Source organism: Triturus cristatus, chromosome 3_2 (assembly GCF_964204655.1).
Source record: "Triturus cristatus chromosome 3_2, aTriCri1.1, whole genome shotgun sequence".
Classification (NCBI taxonomy): domain Eukaryota; kingdom Metazoa; phylum Chordata; class Amphibia; order Caudata; family Salamandridae; genus Triturus; species Triturus cristatus.
Genome location: NC_140584.1, coordinates 796,699,760 through 796,725,297, shown reverse-complemented (window position 1 = coordinate 796,725,297; position 25,538 = coordinate 796,699,760). Strand labels below are relative to the sequence as shown.

The following is a 25,538-nucleotide window of genomic DNA, read 5'->3' as shown; positions in this document are numbered from 1 at the left end:
CATGCTATTGGTTGTTTGGTGTATCATTCTAACTCATAAGGAATGCTTGCAATGCAATGTATTAAGAACTATTTTACATCTCAAAGGTACTCTAAATCTTCATACATTAAATTCTTTAAATCATATATTGACTGTATTCAGAAAGCGATTGCCTTCTGTTTTTTTCATTGCAGCATGGTTTTTGAAAAGATGTTTAGTTAGGATTCACAGTGCTATCCAGATTTATTGGCTTTACCTGTGCTTGTTTCTATGTCAGTGTTACACACTGAATTACTTGTTTCATTTTACCAAGACCTGTTGTGAAACTGATTTACAATGGACGCAAGTAGATGCTACAGAGAGACCATTGGTTTATAAGGCCGCAGCGGCATCCTTTCTACCCACGCCCACCTGCTGTAACACTACAGACTCTACTTAGCCTCTAGATCTGTTTTTGCTTTCATACTAATATTACTTTCCTAGGCATGAGCCTTTCTAAACATGTGTTGATGGATTAAGCCTCTGTCACAGGGCAGTTCTTTCTCCTCACCCTCATTACTTAGTTGGACTTTGAGCCTCGCTCTTAAAAGTCTCATCTCAAACCACAACTTCAGTGGAGTGATCGTGTGCTTTTTGTAGAAAAAGCCTCTATTCTAGCTCCCCGGTCCTTCCTGCCTTCCAGACAGTGATGACTGAAGTATAAGGAGCCATTCACAAACAGGAGAAAGAATACATTAGGAGCTACCAATGGGAACCTTAAATTTACATCAGCCATCCTATCCTGTATTCACTGAGCTTGGAACTGGATCACGTCTGGAGATGACTGGGGTACCTTTGAGATTCTCCTGTGCCAATGGGATTCACAAACATTTGCTTAAGTTTCAAGTGCCTCTGGAAACTGTTGCAGACATCTCCAGATTTTAACTTTTCCAATCTGTTTAAAAAAGGCTCAAGTACCCTGGATACGCTCTTAGGGATTCTTGTAATTTGCTTGAGAGGACATCTTTGAGATTTGGGCCCAACGTTACTCTTCTCATCTGACCCTGTGTGGCCCAGGAAGCTCTTACTGGCACGGCCCCCGATTACTCTATCCATTTGGGAATGGGACCCCCAGAGTTCGACACAGTACTCCAGGCAGAGATGAACAGGGATGTGCAATACAATCTCCTTTTTGCAACACAGCCTCCTTTTCTGGCTGGTTCAGTCCCTCTCAGTGTCCCACAATCCACTCTGCTCCCTGTAAGGTTAGATTTGTTTTACTGCCTGGCAAACATGTTTCTTCTTTCATTCAGATGTTGTCCACCTCAAACATCAGTCAAGCCAAGTGGTTCACGCCATTCCTTACTGTTGAGGGAGATTTCCCCCTTTGTGAATATTAACTTGCTTGTGCTGTGATTAAATTAGTCATGGTGAAGGACATTTGCTGTAAATGTTTGATATAAATTCATACACTCTTAATATTTAGTGATCTGTCATGGGGCCAAGATCTAGCTCCAAATATTCAGGTGTTTTTCACTGTGTGTTGTTCATGCAGGGTCTCTAAGGCTGCTCAGAAAGTTAAGTAAAGCGTGTTGATAATACGGATGCTTCGTTTAATTACAGAACAGGATTTTGGCACAGACAGAATGCTAAAGCTCTGCAAATAGCTCTGAAATTTCCACCTGCAGAAAAGCCCCAAAGTGTAGGTCTCCCTCTGCGTATTTCAGGGAGGTCCACTCTGCTGTTCCCGACACCAGACATAGTCTTTACAGACTACGCAACCCTGCTATCGGACTCGAAGAGGAATTACAGGCTGTTGCTGAGGTTTGCACAATTGCTACTTTTCATGGTTAGCAGTGAGCTATTTACTGACATGTCTGCCTGACAATACTTTCCCAGAAGTGTTACCTTTCAAAATGAAGGTTCTAAAGCGTAGTGGCCATGTTGGATCTGACGGGCGGGTGGGCCGCCTGCAGCTGTGTTGCTAATGGATGAGGTGTGGTGCCCTGTTGTTTGTTTCTTATCTCACTCTTCATTGCCAGGGGTGCATGCACAGTCCTTCTTCATTCTTCAGCCCATGCTGTACCCTGACTGACCACTAGACAACACTGTTGCATTTCCCGTTACCCTCCAGAGTCGACTTGTAGAAGGTGACGAAAAACTGGTTCGAAGTTGGGTCTTCATAAATTTGTGCGGTTGCTAGATGTCTGTTCATAGAATTGTTTTTTCCAAGGTGACTTGCTTGTTGACATGTATATTAGAAAGGTGCATCTCCAACGAGCTGTATGAATCAGGTTGCACTTTGTGTTGAGGTACGCAGCTGATAGGTGCCTCTCCATTAAGTGTATGGTTCAAGTCGCTTAATGTGTAGGCTTGCATGTTAGAAAGGGGCCTCTCTTATGATTTGTATGGTAGGAAGATGGTTCTCCTCCTGTTTGTTTATAAAGGTGCTTCTTGGTTGACTTGTATGGTGGCGCTGACAGGACAAAAAGCAGTTAAACATCTTTGCCAATGTTCTAGAAGCAAATTGTGTTACAACTGGGCCATATTAGCAAATGGCCTGCACTTTTATCCGAAGCCGCTTAGGAGAGATAGAAAACACAAACCGTCGGTTGCACATGGTAACACAAGTGTTAAAAATGTGAGTCAAATACAGAAAAATAAACTAACCTCGTGGAAAGGCCTTCTCAGAAGTATACACCCAAAGCATACAGCTTGATGCTGTGCACTGTAGGTTTCTGCGGTAATTTAAAGTTATAGTTCCACCCTAGGGCGCGCAAATCTAAAAGATGGCGGCCTTTTGGATTTTTTTTGCCTCCGTCTCTGAAATCTGTAACCAAGTATATTTCCAGCTCGTAATCCACAGTCCATCACTTTCCACAGAGATGCGCCGCAGAAGGCGGTGAGTGGTTTAAGAGACGTGTCTGTTTATTTGAGTGCAAGCTGTATATTTAATCCCAGAGTGCTTGGTCTAACTGCGCCTCTGGCCCTTGCATGCTTGGCATTTCACTCGTATTCCAATAACAAAGCACACCGAGTCCATTGGTCCACTGAAAGCCACATCAGTTCTTCTTTTTTTTCGTTATACATTCGTCAAGCGTTCTTTGCTTTTCTCAGAATTCCCTTCGCCCTGCTCTGCAAGGCCAGGAAGGATGAACTATCCTAGCAGAACAAAAATAAACCAAGCTGTTCCATGAAAACATCTCTCTCCGAGCACAGATTTACCCACGCTCTCTGTGGGCCTGTCACGCCACTCAGTGGGCTGTGCCTGTGTTTGGGGGGATGCTGTGTCAGGCGGAAATTGAAAGGGTGAACTTTAGTTTCTGGTTGTACCCCGCTTCAGTCCCCACCACCAGATGATGTGTTACTGACTCTGCCTATCCATCTGAGAGTTCAGCAGCACCTCCATCTTGGGAATGACCCATGTTTCCTCACAGACCAGTTCGCCTCTTGACTGCTAAGAACGAATTTGCACCGGATTGGAGATGTGGCTTAATGGTAAGACCAACAGGGCTTGGGTTCCAAGCCTTTGTTCTCCAGTTGATCACATGGTGTGATTCGGGGTAACATCCTTTATTTCCCAGTGCCAATCTCTGCAAGACTGGTAAAAAAATGTTGCGTGTCCTTTGCAAAGTGACATTTTGCCACCCATCTCAGCTTGCAAAGATGCCTTATTTGTTGCGTCAAGGTATGAGCGGTGGGCAAGCTACTGAAGGCTTGAGCTAAGCTCAAGTTAGGAGCCGGTCTCTGGCTTAGCTGGAGGTCCTCTTGGAACATCGAGCCAAAAACGAGAAGAGCCACCATGTGACATCTGACATCCACCCTCTTACCTTAAATACCATGCCCCTATACCTCTCTCCCACAAGTCCCTCTCCACTACCCCAGCGTCTGAGGAGGTGCTTCTCAGCACTGCATCATGTTTGTTCTTCAGATGGGCTGGTAGTGAAGTGCCTGAAGAGTGATGTGATATTGTTACCCCAATATTTTTTCTCAAAATACTTTGGCATTTCTCTGCCCAGTCTTAGTGGTCAGTCCGTCTGACATGTTACCTCAACCCAGGGAGTTATAGAAAAACAAAAAGCCCAAAGGGCAAGCATGATAAGGGCAGCTAAGCCCTGCACTTTAATTGTATCATGTGAACTCCATTGCCTCTTTGACAATGTTTTTTCGCTAATGTCGTCAAATCCATTCAGGGAAGGTGCTGAGCCTTTTTGAAATCTAAAATGGGCGTCCTTGCTAGGCCAGGGGAACAGGTGACTTCAGCAGTAAAACAGAGAACTCTGCCTTCGCTCACTCTGTCATTTGTTTTAAAGAAAGTCTTCTTGTTTCAACATGAATATAATTAGTGGCGGCTGGCACGGATCGGGGTGGCCGTGTAAATAAAAAATAAAATTACCCTTACCTCCTCTGCGTTCTCCTCATTGTGTCTCTCCTCCTCGTCCCTTCAGCTGAAACAGGAAGCACCCAGGCTCCCCTGAGCCAATCACAATGCTGCAATGCAGCGTTTGGATTGGTCACAGCACCCTGGTTCAGCACTCAGATGAGGACTAGGGGCTGTCCAAACATTCATACGCACTTAGGGAGTGAAACTACTCCTCCCCTGGTCTGTCAGCAGAGCAGCCCGCCCCGCAAAGCTGCCCCAACAAGAAAAAATAAAATGATAATAACATTGAGGTATTATCATTTTATTTTTTCTTACACTGCTGAAAAGCAGTGGGTCGACGCTCCTCCGCCTTAGTAGAGGAGCCGCTACTGAATATAATATATGTATTTATTTATCACATTGTACTGAAGTAGCTCTTCAAAGGATCAAAGACAAGGCATTAACCTTTGATGTGAAGCAGGAGAGGGAAGGTGATACCATCTAGTGGCTGTATTTCACAACTTGGAACCTGGAAAGATGGGATCATTTCTGGCTGCCTAATTTGATCCAATTGTGTCAGCAATTGCAATTACCATATTTCACTGCTTCCTTTCTCTTTGTGATAATATTTGAGAGCACCTTGAAATCAGTAGAGGATGTGTGCTGTCTAAAATACTCTCTTTTATATGTTGTTATAAATATTGCTCCATCTATAATAACAACCCAGGCCACATATTGGGTACACGCGTCACTGGTTTGCTTCTTGGTTATCTGATGGCATGGTTGACATAGCAGAGGGGCAGGCTGTTTCTAACTGGATATTTCGAAACTATCTCTAATCATTATTAGACCCAACACAATGCAGTAAAACAACAATTGTACTTAAGAGAAACATTTGTGCATGCTAAACTACACAGTTTCAAATTATGCAGCATCTTTATCACTTTTTACATGACCTTTTTTGCACAATTTACATGCCATATATGAGGATGGCTCGGCTCTTGGACCATGCCAGACCATAGGCTGGGTTCTTCCTGTTAATTTGTTCCCTTGGCCACCTCTACAAGGGACACTGTGGTGTCCTGTGTAGGTCATGCAGTGGACTGCTGTCTAGTTTTGCCTGGCTGTACAACCAGCCCTGGGAGTGTCACAAAGCCTTCCAGCTTTAAGATTTTCACTTTTCCATGCACATTTTCAACAACGCGCACCCTCTGCCATGCCTTTGTGAGTTTGTTGTCCGTCGTTACTCCTTCTTCCTGGAAGTCTTTTGGCATGTGGTCAGCGTGATTCCTGCAGCTCTAGGAGAGGGAAGGTACCTGGACCCCTATGTCCGACCCTGCTCTCGAGCCCAGCCCCATAATTCCCCTGGGTCGTTTCTTGTTGAGGTGGTCATACAGGAACCGGAATGACGTCACTTCCGCTTCTTCTGTGGCGCTCGAACCAACAGTATCTTTCAGTTGACTGAGATAGGGTAAGGGGGGTGGGGTTGTTTCCTTATCCGAGTGGACTTTCAAACCCATAAAGAGCTTAAAAAACTCTTGCTGCAGAACAACGCCAACAAACATCTACAATGATGGGTTGGAGGTCAGCAAAATCAAAACAACTTCTGCAAAAATGAACAGGAGGCTCTCCTGCTGCCAAAAATGTAGAAAAGGGAAGCAAAATATTTTTGGGTTAAAAAAACATGTTTTTGAGCTATTACTTGGCTCATCTTTTAAAAGCTTCTGGCTCAAAAATGGACCCAATACGCTATGCATGCGACTTCTGATTAATCAAGCTTGTCATCTGATCGGATGCAGCCTGGTCTACAGGGACACTGAAGGTTTCCAGCAGGCTTCAGGGTTCCAGAAGAACAGCAGGGCTGAAACAGATACAAAAAAGGTCCGATGAGGTCCCATACACAGCAGAACGTCAGACCGCTAACAATGTAAGGCTGAAATTTATCTGTAATCACGTAAAGAAACTATTACAAGGATTACAACAGGAAAGACCTCCAAAGATCACAAAGCACAAGCATGCAATGATCCCTACACTTACAGAGTTGAGGCAGTGTGTAGGGTTCTTCCACTTAAGAATAGACTAATAGCTTGCTGCAGGACAGAGGGAGAACCACTCCAGTCACCTCTGATGACAACGCGCTGCAGTAAAGCATATGCCCCATTCGAACTCATTGCACCTCTTCGCCAGACACCTGCTCACACATAGCGGTTTCATCTCAGAGTCACCGCCGACAGACAGTGTCTTGGGTTTGAGAGCGGTGTCTTGTGTTTAAGAGCGGGAAGGATGAAAATGACAGGAGACATGTTGAGCACTGCTATAAAATGGCCGCCCAATGGCTGCTTGCCATGGGATTCTTAGCAATCTTGCTATCCTTGAGGCCCTCCAATGTCTACATCTGTGTTCTCCTCGCTAAGAAGGACAGCATGCCTTTGTATTTAGTTGTGAATGTATGTTTTCATTCACAAATCATTCCTATATCTTTTTCAAATGCTGGGTAAACCCATCAGGGGTATGAAGAGCTGTATAAATGCCACAATATAATATAGTGCAATACACTATCCTATTTCCTCTTGTTCATAGCATTCCCTTCATTGCAAGGGATTGCTGAGATATGTTCTTTATCGATCTCAATCACCCTTTTGTGATGAGGGGGAATAAAAGTGCTAAGCGTGCATATAAGACTACCCTTAAATAGGCTTTTTAAAACCTTATGTGTGGGGTGTTTGTCATACTAGAATACCAAGAGGACCCCCGGTGCCCCATGGTTCTTCTGTATGGCATGGCATGAGTCCTGGCCTATCACCATATTGTTGCCTGGGTACTGGGAGAGTGGGTCAAGGACACACTTCTGGGTCCACTGATCTCTCTGGGTGCTGTAGACATCTAGCAATCACTTGGCTTAAATGCCCCCGAGAGCCCCTGTGGTCCCCTAGAGCCGATGTGTTCCACCAAAGAAAGTAGCAGAAAGGTAGCCGAACACTTCTGTCGACCACAGAATATAAACCCTGCCTCAAAGATTGCACCAAGAGACACTTTCCAATACATAATGCCATTTTCACTGTAATATCTCGTGTTATACAATTCTGAGGTGTTTATTAGGAAGTTATTGCTGATCAATAAATAACTATGGCTGATCAATAATATTTATTGCAAATGCAAAAGTTGTGTTTACTATGTCCCATGCAACCTTCATGGTTGTAGTCTAGAATATGGAGTAAGGACTATCGGGTTACCACAATATCATAACTGAAGCATAAAGGACTGAAATATTGAGGAGGTAAGTGGTGTTGGTAAACAAGAAACAGGAACCATAAAAAAAAATTCAGAGAAAAATAATTTGGGAATCATGGTTTTTACTGTACCCTGACGGATAAACTTGTGTGTAACAAATTACAGTCCTGGACTGGCTCTATTTATTATTAACTTTCAAAAGTTGAGAAGTTGAGCATCATCGAATTGGCTGATAGTAACTCAGCCATTCAGTCAAAGATGTTTATTTGGCTGATTTCAAGTCATAAAACCAGAGAATAAAACAATACAATCATAAAACTACATAAAATTAGTACAAAACATAATTAAAACCTGATCAAATCCAATAAATAGGGTCACAAAAGTTCATAACAGCTGGAACATTCATCAAACCGCCCCATAGAGGTTTCTGATCCTAATTGCACAACGAGTAAAATTAAAAAATGCTACACAGAGATCCGACTCACATAGTTGCTGCAAATGAAACCGCACTTCTCCATGAGATCCGATCATGGATGAGCGGAGGATTGGTCTCAGGAAGCGCTCCCGAGGATGGGAATAGAAATGACAAAATTGGGTCAAGTGCTTTGATAAGTCATCGCAAGGGCAATTTGGCAAAGATGTACACCAATCGACTTCCTTGGGAAGGCACTATTAAGTAAAGAAGGTTGAAACGCATTAACTCTTGTTATTTGCAATGCTTCGAAATAGCACCATCGGAATTACCTAGAGCCACAAAAAAATGGATTCCTGTTATTCTACCCCTGGCCCTCTTTTTCACCATTTCTCCCTCCCCATGCAGTGTTATGAAGCATCTTAGTGTCTTGGCATAAAGCACTATACAAAGAAACAACATGACATATCAATATCACAACTCTCCATATCAAATGAGGTCTGTGGTAGAGTGAAACGATGCCAAAACTTGCCAAAAGTGTGAAAGTACTTTGGGCTTTATTTTATATTAACGATGATCACTATTAAGAACCCCCCACAATGAAAACAGTTTGAGATGGCATAGTTTTCTAAGAGTCAGATCTGTTGCTGTCTACTCTGTAACACTCCGGCACAGTTGGTGAGTGTTGACTTGCATTGAATCAGATATACTTTATTTCCAAGAAATATATTCCTATAGACATTTGACTTGCATTCTTTCCTTGCAGGTATGACTTCATCGAGATCCGGGATGGAGACAGCGAGACGGCTGAGACCCTCGGGAAGCACTGTGGGAACATCGCACCAGCAGCCATCATCTCCTCAGGGCCTTCCCTCTACATCAGGTTCATCTCGGACTACGCCCGTCAGGGGGCCGGCTTCTCCCTACGCTACGAACTCTTCAAGACAGGTCTGTGCCTCGTGCTTAGCTGACTATTGTCACTCTGCAGAGTAAATTAAGGACATAACATCGCTTGAGAAAGCAATAGTGGTGGCATATGTATGGCTAGAAAACCTCCATGAAAAGGTTTGAGTGGGCTTCGGAACCTGACCACAAGAGCTCGTTTCTTTGACCATGCGTGCATCCACCTCTCCTGCTGGGAGTTAACCAATCGATGAATGAAGAAATAGGGACTTATTTGTATGTTTGGCTTTATAGACTGAACAAATCCATCTCACAAACACCAGGTTGTAAAGCCATCATTCTTCACAAAGAGGCTTACTTATGCAGTAGTGATTGACTCTCTCCTATACCCCAGAGCTGTACTAGGTTTCCTCAGACCTCTGCACATTTCAAAGCTTGTGTTGCTCCACAAATGCTCAAATCTTCTTTTGTGGTATGTAGCTGCAGCTATGTTGAGTCTGTCTTAGATCTGCAGATGCGGTCTCCAGAAATGCTGCCATGTCCAGTTCTAAGAGGCACACTCTATGTTGTTAGTCAGTTTGCCCATGTTTGCCTACCCGCACAAAGCACTCTGATGCCCCAGATCCAGTTTCTCCTCTCCACACACACATACTTATGTAGGAGCTGCATTTCCAGACGGCCAGGGAAAGCAAGTAGCTTCTCGTCCTAACCATCCTCTGTCCTCATGTTTCATTATGAAGTCTTCAAGTTGTCAAAGTTCAGGACCGAGACAAGGTCTGCCATATTTCCGCCATCACTATGACCACTGTGAAAGACGGAGCCGTGTATGGGGCAGCTGGGAAGTCCTGGCACATAGGAGGCATGGATTCATCCTGAGAGCAGGTGCCTAAAAGAGGAGGACTTGTAATAATTATTTCAAGTCCAATATTTAGATTTAGAATTTTGGATTTTAGAATTCTTAATCTGATTTGTCTGTCTTTGGAGTGCTGTTGACATTGTGCTATAGGAAAATACACACCATCCACCAAAATTGTACAGAGTAAAAGGGCAATATCATCGTTTTGTGAGGTAGTTCCCTATTGTTTATCTTCTCAAGCCTCCTGGCTTCTTTATTTTGCTCTTTCACCGTGGGGAGCAGTGACACATTTTCAATAGTGGCGTTCAGGTAGCCACAGGCAAGTTGATTTGATTTTGTGGCCAGGAGTTTTAACAAGTGGCAGCGCTTCGAGATAGGTTGACAGTGTACTGCATCATCCCACAGGCCTTTGTCGGACCAGTCACAACTCACGATAGGTTTGATGTGGCAGACTGACTGATGGGGGACATCATCATTCCTGCACATATCTGTCATGCCTGGATGCAGAGCTGTAGGTGGGAAGAGAAAACTGGGTGGGGGTCTCTCAAAGGCGCGCAGTGATGTAATTAGGATGTGGCTTAAACTCCTAAAATAAAAATCTGTGCATAGCATAGTGCGTCGCCTGGCTGGTAATTTGATGCTTCTGTGGTTGAATCCAGATATATAATACAACAAGTAACATTACACCTACAACAAGCCAGGACTATTGACTTTGCCAATGGTTCTTAGTTGCATAAAATACGTAAGCAACAACCATGGCTACCTTGTATAGAATATTGAAAATGCTTCAATTCTGAAATGATGGGACTGCGAAAGAGCTATAAAGAGTCTCTTTGAAATTACATCAAAGGCAGTGCTGCTGGAGAGTTAAGATTTTTTTCATCCTGAGGGTGAGGGCAAAAAGGAAGAGCCCGATAGGGACCCGTCTTAGCACCTGCTATTTAGAACTGCATGTGCTCAGCTCCGGCAGGACCCGGCCCACTTAAAGCCCTGTTTGGAAGTGCTGCCTTTCACCATAAAGCCCCACCTAAAAAGTCACGACAGATATGACTGACTCCGTGTTCCTCCCTTGCCATGAAGCACTGGGTTTCACTACCAGGCGCTATATGAGGGAGTCAGCGAGGAGCGTTGTTTAGGGTGTGCAAGACCCCGGCGCCTCTGCCTCAGCCCTGAGAACAACTATCCAGAATCCGTGGCAAACGATTGCCTGGAAAAGTAAAAGCTGTTTCCTTCATACCCCTCTAAAGGCTGATGCTGTCCAAATATTTGTGAGACGCGTGTTTGTTATGAGGAAACGGAGCGGCCATTAAAAAATGTCAGCATTTGTGTGTAGGATAAAGCGCGGGAGGGAGAGGAGCGCGAGCGCCCGGGAGCCGGCGAATGCGAGAACAATTATTTACAATCACTGCAGGTCCGCGTCCAAAAGGGAAATAAGCCCGAGGCACTTCCGTTCTGACAGATGTTTAAATAAACATCAATATTGCGAGTGCGGGAGTAGGGCGAGCGCAAACAGGCGCAGCCAAACGAAAAGGTCGGACTTTTGTGTACTGAATGCACAGACACACAACAGTCAAGCACACACACCGAAAGAGCAGCATACCACAGAAACAAATGCACACAGAAACCAACTCACCATACACTTCCGGGGTGCAAACCCCCATACGTCCAGGCACAGTGAGCACCAGCCATGCAAACACTGATGTACATAGACCAACATGCAGGGTGCTAGTCATGAACAGGGAGCTCCACTGACACACATGTATGATGATTACCAGACCTACATGGATCAATGTACACAGGTCACCGTGCACGCATTCACCAATGCACATAGTATACACACATGTGGGTTCTCATGCCACCCGCATGCAGTTCCAGATGCGCACAGTACGCAGCATGAATCTGTTCTAGATTCACAAGCTCGTCATTATTCTGCCATCAAGTGGATGAGCCCTGAAAAGCATTTTGTTGTTGTGAATCTACATTTGGGAGAATCACAACAACCAGAGTCATATGACTCATGTTTACGGCAACCCAATATCCACAATGGCCAACAACTTAGCCGCCAACTTCAGAATTTTTAGGTAACTTTTCTAAATCCATTCACATCGAACTACACATAAACGCCAACACATAGAAAACACACAGACTCGCATACAGACCAACACAACAAACATACATTCAGGCCACACAGACACAGGCAAATGTAGACAGCGGCAGTCTTGAAAGACAGAGACAGACAAATGGATAGTGCATTTGAGAAAGTGAGATTCACGCTCCACGGAGGTTACTATTCAGCTCTTCAGCGGAGAACCAAGCGTAGTGCCAATGACCATTCCTCACGTGGCCCCTCCTTGGAGAAAGCTTTTTTACTGGGAGATAGAGGACTTTAGTCTCCTTGCCCATTCAATCCTTGCCACCCTTGGAAGGGTTGGCTGGGGGTGACAATACATCCTTTATGTCTTTGGTATAGTCATATATGTATAAGGAAACTAGCGGCCCCGGTGGCCCTTGTCACCAGTATACCTGTGCCTTGATGTGGCAGGTGTTTGACCTGCTCTTTTGGTTGTTTCCACATCTCAGTCTTTGCCAGACTGTTTTCCTGTGCTGTCTACCCAGAGCCTCTTGTGTGTCTGGCTTTTGTTCACAGCTCCTAGAGGCACTGCAGGCACTTCAATGCCTCTGCTTCTAGAGCAGAGCACCTAGAAGCACTGCAGGCACTTCAATGCCTCTGCTTCTAGAGCAGAGCGCCTAGAAGCACTGCAGGCACTTCAATGCCTCTGCTTCTAGAGCTGAGCGCCTAGAAGCACTGCAGGCACTTCAATGCCTCTGCTTCTAGAGCAGAGCGCCTAGAAGGACTGCAGGCCCTTCAATGCCTCTGCTTCTAGAGCAGAGCGCCTAGAAGGGCTGCAGGCACTTCAATGCCTCTGCTTCTAGAGCAGAGCGCCTAGAAGCGCTGCAGGCACTTCAATGCCTCTGCTTCTAGAGCTGAGCGCCTAGAAGGACTGCAGGCACTTCAATGCCTCTGCTTCCAGAGCTGAGCGCCGTATTTCAATGTCTAAAAAAATCTTTACTCAGACCAGAGTAGATGTGATGGCCGTCGTAAGTTGCTTCTGTTGAAAGGTGGTAGCAACAAATATTGCAATGTATGCATATTGTTATAATAATAGCAACAACAACAATGATAATAATAATGATAATAACAATAGTAGTAATAATAATAACAACCACAATAATAATAACAATAGTAATAATAACAGTAATAATAATATTTGCTGAGCCTCTTGATGGCTTTGGTGGATTTGTGGCATGTGCCTGCACACGGTGTTATTTGTCGCTTCGCTAGCAGATAGGCTCGCTAAAGTGCACATATCCGTGCCCTCCCCATCATAGGTATTATCCATAGCCCTGCACAATGCATCACGAGCCTCCTGGGCTTTGGGCTGGACTGTTCCATCTTCCCTTTGGCAATAAAGCTGCAAACACAGATGGGCCCCTGTGTGCATGAGTGGTGCCTTCTTGGCTTTGGTTCTTGGATCATGCCACTAGTGGGCAGTAGAATATGGTGGACAATGTCAGGGAAAAACTAACAATAGCCGACAGTGTGTTCGATACACAGAGAAGCACAGGCGCTCAATGAGGAAGGGCTGTTGATGGGTTGTTGATGGTTCGCGACTAGTATCTCAAAGGTTCTAACAGCTGGTAATTCTGGGGTCCAAGGGTAAAGTACATGGTCATTGCTGGGACTGTGCCACTGCATAAGATGGTGTCTCTGTGCACTGCTGTGCTAGACACCAGATCAGATGATGACATGTTCAGCCTGCAAGCGCTACAGTTTTATGAATTACCTCTTTTGAAACGAGACATTGTCTCTAAGTAGAACCACGTGAAGGTTAAGGCACCACCTGCTTCAGGAGCCTCACAGCAGACATCCCTGCTTTCTAACATCAGCTTATTGGCATCGTTGTGTTTCTGAAGCATCCCTGGGGGGCTCCGCTTCCCAGCGAACACCTGCTTTATCGAATATAACTCTACATTTCCACCATGTTTCTGGTGCGCTCGTGATTCTACTCACAAATTCAACCAGCTTTTTTTCTAAGGGAAAAACTCAATGAAATATATCCTGTTGCGCCTCAGGTGCCCGGAGGCCTGTATTTGGCTGTTTTCTTCACTCCTTGCCTTGTATCCACCTTTGTGCTGCTGGGCCGAGGCCAATGCGCTTCGGCCCCGCCTCATTCCAACGGAGAGAGCTGATTCTTCAGTTGCTCTGTCTCTAATTGGTACTAATAGCTGCCTTTCAATATTGCCTAATCAATTCTAGCTATTGGGTAATACTAGTAATTGTATGATTATCTCGAGCTGTTGTTTCTGCCGCTGCTGTCAGCGGAATTTAATAAGCAGCTTCGTTGGCGCAGCAGGAGGACGCGCTGCAGCTGAACAGGAGCCAACGACTGGTGTGTTAGGGACCAGGAGGACTCATCACTGGAACCTGCAGTCGCACATGTCTGTGCGTACAGAGATGGGGGTAGCAAAAGCCAATAGAGTGGGGCAGATGCAAGGTCAGCGAACAACTTGCTGAGTGAATGGGGTAGTGGATACATGCATGCATAAGGGGACGACTGACACTGTAAGTGAGTGAGGGCATGAGTTATTAAGAGGGTTGATGAGCAACACAGGGATGTGAGTGCAAATGTGGGTGGTGGAGCCACTGACTGAGTTACAGTGGTTGATTGACCCTGTTACATGTCTTGACTAGTGTACACGATGGCCTGAGCTGGCCTTCTCAGACCTGCCAACTTCAAGAATATTTCACCATGTGAGAGAGGTGTAGGACCTATATGACCTTGGAGGAGGTGGGACCTCTGGAGGGTGGGGGGTTTTCAGCCCATCAGCGAACCTCTATTGGATATTTTAGGTTGTAGGGCCATGGAGAAGCTGGTGGTGAGGCTTTCTTCCTGGCACTACATGAGCATCTCTTTCGATCAACCATCCTCTCTCCCTTAGAACAATACTTTAGCTTCTGAGGCGGCTGCTGAGGTCCTGGGGAAGTTGCAAGACCAGTAATGAACATCCGCTGAGCAGAACTCCCTTGTCTGAGCTGGAAGCCCATTTTGTCTATGGGTTGCCAGCTCATCTTGCCTTTCATCATCTGATATTGACTGTTCGCCATGTGACCGTGTGAAAGGAGTCAATATTGTGGTCACGCGGTTGCACCATCTGAGTTGGTGGCATGCTTTAAGTACTTAAGACAAACTTGAAGGGACAGTGAATCTAAAATGGCTCGTGTGTAAAAGGCTGTTCCATTGTTTCAAATCTAGGGCTATGAGGGCTGAAGCAGAGGGGGTACTTTGCCCTCCCCCTTCATTACCCCCCTCCCCCCCATCCTCTATCTTCTGAACTGGAAGCCTCAAATTGTGTTTTTGAATTGTCTGGCCTCTCCCCAGGACAGTTTCAAAAGAAGTCCATTCATGAATAGGAGCGACACTGGCTACCCCTCCCCCACCCCTCAGGCACCTTGGATCTCTTAGAAGAAAGCAGGCCTGGGTACAATGCACAACACTGTTGGAGTCAGCAGTAAATAAGTGGCAACATTGTCTGGTCTGGTGACAGTGGGGAAGCCTTTGCTCTAGGACTAAAATAGCCAGCGTTGCTGGATCAGTCAGGCCGGGGCAGTGAGACGGGAGTGTGTTCTGGAGCCTTTTCAACAGATCCAGCCCTCTCATTCCTCCTCCCTGGAATGAAAGAATAATGCACAGGGCTGAGGTGGGCGTCCATTTCCCCCCGCTAAGATCATCCAATGATCTGGAGCTTGCGAGTGGGAGAGATGTTGTGATACAAACACCTACAGAGCGCTAAAGCCCACTGGGGCAACCAAGCACACGAGTGCAGGCCTGCGGCCGCTGTGTGGTTGCTGTGGTGTGTGGTAAAGACATTCCTGGGGCTTCATCAGGCCCTGCGCCTAAGAGGCTGGGTTGAGTGACAGAGGAGGGTGGAAAGGAATCTTAGGACACACTCTCCACAATTCCACTAAGCCGCCTATGGTAGTATTTTTGGCTCTGTGCATGAGGTGACATTTTGTTGTCTCACATCACAAGCGCATGCCTTGTTACGTGATATCCCTGTGCCTTGTCCTGATACCCAACACGGTATTTGCACTATTTAATAAATGAAATACCTACTGAGGTCGAGCAGAGAGGGGAGAAGGACAAGGTGTAAAGAAAACTTAGTGGCTTCGGTTCCATGCTTGAAATTGGCGCTCTACAATATGTCTGCATGTTTGCAAACCAACTGTGAGGCTAAGTGAACCAGTTCAATTTAGTGAGGCTAAAAGGCGCACAGATCCACACGTTTTAAACTATTTTCACATAATTATGGCAATTAAAAGCTTCAGAATTTGTCAAAATTGAAATCATCAGATAATTTGGGTGATTCAAGTTCGAGCAGATTTTCTTTTTCGCTGGTACTGTCATTCACATTAAAAGTTTAGGCAGTCGTGCTGGAAAGTGCTGGTAATGCCCTGTTAAAATATCGCATCCCTGGCTGGGAAGGGCAGGTTGTGTATGATTGCAAATAGGTCAAATCTACACAAAATACTGTTTAAATCCCATCAGATGTGCAGCAGACCTGCTTATAAATGCTGATTCTAGCCCACTAACGGTACAGCATCCTTTGTAAGAAGTGAAAATACTGTTCTTAGAAAGTGCAGGTACTCAAAGGTAAACACAGTCTCTGTAAAAGTCGAGTTTTCCTTTGTATAAAAATGACTTCTTTCAGCTGTATTCTGGAATAGTGGATGCTCTAAAGATTTCTGAGATCAACATGAGTATTTTAAGTGCACGCCTTTTCCACGCTGTGGATGTTCACGGCCACTCACAGGAAATCTTTACTATGTGTGCACGGCTTCCAATGTTATCGTCATGGCTGGTCTGCGTGCCTTTAAAGCACTTATTTTCACAACCTCGGAACATGGGCGCCACTGTAAGACCACTTCTGTTTAAACATATTTGGACGCTCTCACATCAGAGTTGGGAAGGATGCCAAGAAGCAGCTGCTGGCGATGCTGGGGCAGGGAAGAGCTCCTGGAGGCAGTCACTCGAGAGCCCCAGGGAGCCTTCAGCACATGGGAGAAGAGCAAGGCTGGTCCATTTACAAAGAGTCAAGCCAATGTAAAGAAGCAGCCGTATCCCTGCCAGAAAAGACCATTCTTCGGCTTCTCATGTACCCGAGACCAAAGCTTATCTTCTCCAACTTTTAACGAAGACGCACCAGCCCCTACTAGCTTTAAAACCGCATCTGATAGCTTAGTCCTCAGGCCACACATTATTTGGGTGAGAAAAATGTTTGCAAGTTTATTGATCCTAGTGATACACAAGTAGGGTTCATTTACAGGTGATCTGAGTGTTGAGTGTTGCATTAGTCTAATAGCCAACACCCATCAGAGCTGCCAGTTGTACTTCAACAGTCGTGCTTGCCATTTCCGTAATGAGACTGTGACCTCATAGAATTATTGATTTGCCACACAATACCGAGTGAGTTAAGGCCAGCTCCTAGTTGTCAGGATTAAACTATCTTTTATAGAATAAAAAGTGGTCACCAAGCATTCTCATGTTCCCAGCTGGCCCGAGGACCATAAGATTTGCAGCCACATCGTCCAGTCTTGGGGTAGTTTGCACTTTGTGTGTTAGGATAGCCCTGTATTTCTGCTTCTGGTAATGAAAAACACAATATTCTAAGTTGGGGATGAAGACAGCTCTGTAGCAAAAATGTGGCAAATTATGGTTGTAGGAAATAAATCTCCGTTTGTCTTGGAAATCATACCCGAGGCACAAAGTGGTGAGGCAACCAATAGAAAAACATGGCACTATCAAAGGCAATAACCATGCTATTATTGACAATTATTTATTTTCTCTTTGGCATGAACCTCAGTTAGCAGGGTATTAAAGGACCTTAAATTGAACCCTATCAACATGATTCGCTTATTGGAAGAGTGGGCAAGAGCAAATGGGAAGAAGTGAGGTATATGTGGTCACGTTGCGCATGCAGAGCATTAGCAAGCCCCACCTGATACTGCACATAGCAAGCCATAAAAACTCAATGGAAATCAGCTTTTCTGTTTTATACGCTGTTGTTTTCTTTTGCTATGCACAATGTATATTTTCTAGTACTGATGGTGAGTCTGGTTGTTGCCTTTACCCTTCTTGGCTGTTTTTCTCAAAAATTAAGTGTAGAAGGAGGTTGAAATAATGTAAATATCAATAAAATGAAATAAAAAATAACGTGGAGAACTACACTGCTCTTTTCGCTCTTCATGGTGGCGTAGAACTGCTTCGTTTTTATCATTTTTTTATGTGAAGCTCTTTTCTTTCCCTCAGGATCTGAAGACTGCTCTAGAAACTTCACAGGCTCCAACGGCACCATCGAGTCACCCGGGTTCCCCGACAAGTACCCGCACAACCTAGAATGCACATTCACCATCCTGGCCAAGCCTAAGCAAGAGATCGTCCTTCAGTTTCTTACCTTCGACCTGGAGCACGACCCTCTGCAGGGCGGCGAGGGCGACTGCAAGTACGACTGGCTGGACATCTGGGACGGCGTTCCGACAGGTAAGTGAATGTTCAGTCTTGTATCTATGCTCAGTCATTGCGTTCGCTTGTTTCAATGCACTTTTTGAACTGCTTACCTAGTGAAATGAGGCACAGGAAGAGAAAATGACTTGCACAGTTCGATTAAATTGGAAAGCTGGAACTGGAAATCAGGGGACCTGATGGATTACTCGTTTTTTGTCCCTTGCAAAGGTTGGTCTCCACAAAGTGCCAGCATTCTCAAGGGAGAAAAGCTAAAGTCCAATGTACAAGGTGATATTATGAGTGACAAATGTCTTTGTGACCCGTGGTGTCAACATTACAATTCTTTTATGAACATAAATAAAAGTGGCGGCAAAGGGATACTCCTTCTTCCATGCGCTCCTCAAGGAAATGTATCAACATTAATGATCTCTTCCGCACTTGCAAAGCAGAGGCAGGTTACAGACTGCGCATGTCAGTCGGCAACAGTTGGCTTGGGGAAGTTGTCCATGGTGGACAGATGGCACTGAGCGAGTGATAGCTGAAGAATGAGGAGAAGAGAGTGGTCTGGTGGACCTCTGCATCCCCCCATGTTCCTTTCACCTTCCGTAATGTGCCACTTTTGTATGCATTGCAACCCTTGCCAAAGATAAAGGCACTTTGATAATGTGTTTGCATTGACAGGATTCTGCCGCCGGTTGCTGGCTTCCATCTTTTCATCTGCAGCCAGATCCAAAGATTCACAGAAGGAATTCTCCTTATTTTAGACAAAACAAAAACAATTGTGAAAAATGTAAACAAAATATGCATAACTTGAAAGACTCGCATGAAGTGTCAATGTTTCTCCTTCACATGAAACCTGATTTTAATTGAAAACTATCTAGAGTTGTCTTTATGGGATTGAACAACTCTCAGGGGAAATATATTGATGGGGGAATCTATGCAGGAAGCAAAACGGACCTGTCCACCCCGAGTCAGAAGAACCGTACTCTCCCAGCATGTAGATGGACATGTCCCGAGGTCCCCTATACACTTAAAAGCTTAGCATGTACTTCATTCAACTCTCCTAAAAATGTATCATCTTACAAAACTACCTTTCAGCCATTCTGTGCCAATTAAATAACGATAAAGCATTTCACCTGGATTCACAATGGCCACTATTCTTATTTTTCTTACAGTGGGACCTCTGATTGGCCGGTACTGCGGCACCAAGACACCATCAGAGATCCGATCCTCTACTGGCATTCTCTCACTCTCCTTCCACACTGACATGGCTGTGGCAAAAGATGGATTCTCCGCCCGCTACTATCTGACATCTCAGGAGACACCGGAGAGTAAGTGGCTGTTTCTTAACGCGGGCAAGGAGACTAGCTTCTCGTTGTCTCCACCATATCCTATGGCAGTGCAAATTGTATTTAATTATCTTTTTACCAAAGTAATTTAGAACTTGTTTAAAATTCTTGCATATCCACTGAATTTCTTCCTTACATTGCTGATTTTGTTTCACCATTTTTTAGGTCATTATTTTTACGTTAACCAGGGTGAGCGCCAGTGTGAATATGAATTCATGTGAGAAATCGAGATGATTCTTTTTGGGGCAAAAAATGTCTCGTCCTAGTTTAATGCCAATAACAAGGAGGTCGGAGGAGGGATTAGCTCTTGATGTGCAGGAATTGTGTTAATTTTCCTTGACACATGAAATAAACATTGGCATGAAGCGTAGCTCTTGGTCTGTAACAAAGAGCAATCACAGCTGCAAAGAATGTACACCTCATGTCCTTTCAGAGATGTGGCATTTCTCAACAAAGTGCCAAACCATAATGCAGCACAAGACCCACAGACCTTGCCACTTTTTGCTGGAGATATAAAATAACAGTAAGATATCTCATTGGTTTAATGTATCTACCAAAGAAATATCCTTATGGGTGTACTCCTGCTTTCATGCATGCAGATATGATAAAATGAGTACCACAGAGTGCATAGAAAGCAGCTGTGAAGACAGAGAACACCAAGGCTTAGTGTGCCAAGAACTGAATGAGCCTAGGCCTTCGAGCTGCGCCTGGAGCGGAGGGTCTAATCTGTCACCATACATAGGCTCCTCTGTTTCTATGGCCATCCCTTCTTCAGAAGCACAAGGGGTGCCCATACAGCTCCCCAGATTCTGACCTGCTGGGAGAGGTGACCCAGGAGGAGTGTGTTTACCCAGAGCAAAAGCTAACCCAGTGACTTGTTGGTACAAGTAGTAATTAGGCAAGTCCCAGTGCATCTCCGAAGTTAATGGCACATGAAATTAACTTTGGCCCTTTCTGAGCACTGCTCAAGGTTTATATCAAATATTTTCTTCCAGCATTTCTTGTTTTCATCATTTCTACTCAGAGTTTTTTCCTTGCAAAGGAAACCACTTCTGTGAACAGTGTTTGTCTAATGTCTCCCTCCTGTCTTATGTTACTACCTCTAGTTCTAAGAGCTGTGTCTCATGGCTCAGTGGATTATTGCATTCACCCCAGAGATCTGTGTTTGACACCATCATCACAGTTGTGAGTCTTTGTGGGTCCACTTAGCCTTTTATCCTTCTGATGTTGATAAAACCAGTACCATTGAACTGGTTAAGGATACAATTTTCAGAGGGGCTAACAAGCACTCTACAAATACCATATTATGTTTAACAGTACTCACATAATGCACTTATTGCCTTTATTACATTCAGAAATTAGAATACTCTTCCCCTATCAGTGATATGTCTTTTCCTCAACTCTGAACAGGTTAAAATTCATATAAACCCTCCTCACAGAACCCTTGGTTTAAATCAACCCTCACCTTGGTGTCTCACCTGTGGACTGCCACCACCTGTGTTTCTTCTTCTGGTGATGTGGCTTCCATAATTGGCATCTTGCTCTAAAGAGAACCTTCAGAGCAAGACACAAACCTTGAGATGTGACCCACAGAGCACAACATCATACTCCAAATATGGCCTCTGTAACTGGATTCATTGCTTCAAAGATGGCTTATAGAAATCGACTCCATATTTCAGATCTTGCATCCAAAACTTGACACTATACTCAATGTGTAATATTCCGAACTAGACACAACTCACCAGAGGTGGCCGCCAGAATCGTACACCGTTTGCTGGACAGGGCTTTGCAGAAATGTTCTCAGATCATTGATATTGACATTGATTTGCGTGTCTGTGTTTATTTACTTCCCAGCCTTCCAGTGCAATGTGCCCCTAGGAATGGAGTCTGGAAGGATTGCCAATGAGCAGATCACTGCCTCCTCGACCTACACCGATATGAGGTGGACGGCGCAGCAGAGCCGGCTCAACAGCGATGACAATGGATGGACGCCCAACATCGACTCCAATAAGGAATATCTTCAGGTACATGGGGCACCTGCTGGAGATGTGGTGACAGTGCAGAGTCACAAGGGGCCAGGGACTGACACTCATCACAACGTTCACACATGCAAAGCCTTAGTCTAACCCTAGACACCAACTCAGAACCTTGTGTTCAGTTTGGGGCAGAAGAACACCACACAAAATATCCAGCTGAAAATGGTTACACGCTCAGAAAGAAAAAATAATCTTGCCGTTTAGCCTAAAAAACAGAACAGACTTGAATCATCGAACAAAAAGTGGAGAAAAGAAATCCAGTAATGAATATAGAAAAAACAACAGCGTTTCCCCCAAGTCCTACGGAATTAAGTTGGTCAAGCACAGCTGTGAGATACTGTTTCATATGTTTTTCTTGTATTTTTTAAATGTCCCAGAAACCATTCAATAGTGATAAGATGCTTTCAAATATAGTTGTCAGAGCTCACTAATGAATTGGTTGGTCCTTCAAAGGAAGTGTAAAGATATCTGTAGGAAAACTCCACAAATCTGTAAGAAATTAAAAACACACAGATTTTCTAAAATGCTGCACAATTACACAGGAACACAAGCTGTTGGAAAGGAAGCAGGAAATCTGTTCCAAACATTAGACGGTGTTCTTAATAAAATACAAAATGCAATATCTCTTGGGTCTGGGCGGCGAGAAAACCTGGAGACTACAACGTCGGCTGGAGACAGTAACGCGAGTCTCTCCAAAGCACACGGGGTGAAAATGTTCAGATGCTGACAGACTGATTTAGTCTGCATTATTAGTAATGTAGCTGAGATAAAACCTCAGAGAACGCCTGACATGTTGACTGGAATCAGCTGGGTTGTTTTGTAATTGCGAAAGCAGAACAGGCAGCAGTATCATTTAAAGAGAAATAGCACATCTCTCAAAGCTGGAAATGTTGAGCCTGTTGAGGAGATAAATATTCTGGGTAAAAAATAAATAAATAAATAAATAAATAAATAATATATATATATATATATATATATATATATATATATATATATATATATATATATATATATATATATGTGTGGTTGGTCCTTCTTTCACCGTCCCTGACTGGAGATACCTACAGTATGAAAAAGTCATTCTCATTAAGATGTTTATGACTACTTTGACTGCAGATTCAAAGAAGAAATAAATTCTTTGAAAGGTGCCACCTGAAGCGCTCAGTCCGACCCTGATCAGATGTAGGGTGCAAGCCTCTGATGGTCGGAGTCCGGTGCATGAGACATGGTGGTGATAGCTGGTGGAGTGGTCTGAGCCCTGCGTAAGCTGAGATATACAACTGTGAACCTGAAGTGCGTTGAGGATGGGGACAGTTCCGTGCTAGGATCCTACTAGTCAGTTGCTACGGGAGCTGCTGCCATTGCAGTACACGATTGCCCGTAGAAGCATTAAATATGGTCTGATTGCCATAACAAGTGGGTGCCAAAACGGCCCTTTGCCTAGGGTGGCAATATTCTTTGTTGCAACCTGTGCTGTGAGGTGGTTTTGGCTAAAGGGTTAAGGGGGACGCTCCTGTCAGGCTCTGTTGGAATCCTGGTGAGACAGAGCGGGGCTTCGGAAAGTCTGGATTCCGCTTCTGGCTGGTTGTGGTAGGGTGCTAGGAACCTGGAGAGGCCCACTGGTGGGCAGAGGTGCGTGTTGCATGATGTGGCAGGCTCCTACAAACTGCTTTCCGCACATGGTTGAATGAAACAGAATCTTAGTGAGATGGGCGTTTTGCATGCTGGACTGGACCCATAGTTGCCTAGGGGGCCCTGGTTGGGTTGGGTTAGGTTAGCTTTGGGAAAAGATTGGTTGGTGCCATTTAGCAGGGTGTTGCCAGTGCTGGCAATGGCCAATTCAAGTGTAATCATGGCAGCTTTTTAGGGAACTTCCAGCGGAGTGGTCCTATTTTATCCCCATAAACAATTATTTTCTAACCTCTGGGAAAAGGTAAGCAGCAAATTGTTGCCTCGCGGATGGCAGCAAGTACCCTTGCATCACCTTTTCTTCTGGGAGATGTTTGTCCCTTAGCTCTTACTCAGAATTCTGGTGTGGCGAGGAGGCTGAAGCGGTGGTGGGCAGAAAGTTGTAAACCCGCCCCAGGGCCTCTATCCAGGATTGCATTAAGCTGCTCTTTGACGCCGCCCCCAGTGCTAAAGCAAAGCTACCCCTTAGGAAGGCAGAGGAGAGAGCTCCTCTACATACCTGCCAACCCCTGCTGTGCCACCGTGTGTCACACGATAACAACTCTTTTCACACAGTCTCCTTGTGAAGAGCCTATAAGAGAGTGTGTGCAGAGAGTGAGCTGGATACCCATGCAGAGAGCAGGTTTCATGTTCGGGTGTGGGGGGCTCTGTGCAGCGAAGGTTCATCAGATATTTTACACCCTCCCATGTACGTCGGCAGCAGCCTCCGAAGCCTTTAATATTTGTTTTTCAGGGACGGTCGGTTCGGGCAGTGCAGGGCTCTAAGCCGTCTCTTCCATGGTTGGCCAGGTGGTGAAAGGCTCAAAGCCCCGCCCCTTCCGAGGCTGGCCAGGTGGTGAGGGACTGAAAGCCCCGCCCTTGTTCAGACTTCGCCACTTCAAGCCCCCATCCCCTCTCACGTAGTATTTTAAAGATGGCGGGTCTGCCTCTAGTCCGAGTTGGGAAACTTATAATAGTAAGCAGCTGTGAAGCGTCTGTCAGCGAGTACCATGACCCCTTTTGAACGACTAAACAAACTTTCAAAATCACATAATTGCACATTCCTGAAACCCTCGTTATCAAGTGCAGGGAATACGAATACATCCGATCTTGACACACGGAGAATGCTTTAATGCAGGCTTGTCTCGTGTGTGACAATTTCCCAGTGTGCTTGTGTGTGCTGGGCCAGGAATGCGCCATGTTTGTGTTCCTCTTGGCCCCTGTTCCTCGTGAGCCGCACTCCTCCCCAGCTGCCTGCGTTCCAAGTAATGTCATTTATTTAAAGTGAATTCCACCGCAGCAAGGAGACTGGGGGCCATTAGACGAACTGAATAATGTTCAACCTGGCTGCGGGAGCGAGTCGATGCACAGCAGCTCTCCCCTCTGACTGCGGTGAGAAGGCAAGAGTGGCTGACAGCCTGACACGGTCTCGCAGGGCCAGCCGCCACTCTGGGTAGAGCTCATGTGGGGGAACCTGCCTTTCATTAACCCACAAACCATGGGAGAGCGATTCATATAGGATGTTTGGTCCATCCTCCCAGACCTTCTAGTGCCTAGAGGACGAAAAAAGGGACATCTCTGGTGACAAAGAGATTGGAAGGCAGCTCATTGAAATCTATGGTGCAGGGCGTAACTTACCCAAATCTGTAGAAAGTGGTTGCAGAGAATACCTCAAGCAGCAGGCAGCAGCCTCTTTCCCCTTTTACTGTTTCAAACGCGAGCCCTGCTCATTCAGAGGAATTAGAAAAAAATGAGGTTATTACCCCATCTGGGAAATACCTATAGTGGAGGGGGAGTGGATGCAAAAAAGCAGGCGGGTGTAATGTTTTACTCAGCCCTTTTAGTAGAAACTAGCACAAGTCCTACGTTTGAATGAGGCATAACATACTGGATCTGTGTTTGCCGCACCGACTACCGGAAATGGAAACTTCACACCACCCATTATTCCTAGACAAATTTCACTGGATTTTTCCTGGGAAATTTGTCCAGGGAAAATTGCAGGCGTGTGATCATTACCAAGTGCAGTATTTTCCATGTGCAGTAATTGCCACAGACCCGGGAATCCCGGTCCGCGCGCATGGCTCATATTTTTTATTTACTGCTGAGAATGAGACCCTTATTGCCCAGCACAGCACTAATTATTTCGGTGCCAGCAGGCATAAAGCGGACAGAGGATTGTGTAGTATCCACTATGTAAA

At 45.1% G+C, this 25,538-nt stretch overlaps 1 protein-coding gene across 3 annotated transcripts in view; it reads left to right on the top strand.

The window, feature by feature from the left end:
* The window catches only part of NRP2 (neuropilin 2), a 182,988-nt gene that overhangs the window by 85,236 nt on the left and 72,214 nt on the right, over positions 1-25,538 (top strand). For all 3 annotated transcript variants that reach the window (XM_085648927.1, XM_085648926.1, XM_085648928.1), the window contains exons 3-6: positions 8,731-8,912; positions 18,093-18,323; positions 19,463-19,618; positions 21,491-21,660. In XM_085648927.1, the coding sequence (XP_085505053.1) occupies positions 8,731-8,912; positions 18,093-18,323; positions 19,463-19,618; positions 21,491-21,660 (739 nt within the window). The remainder of the gene's footprint in view (positions 1-8,730; positions 8,913-18,092; positions 18,324-19,462; positions 19,619-21,490; positions 21,661-25,538) is intronic.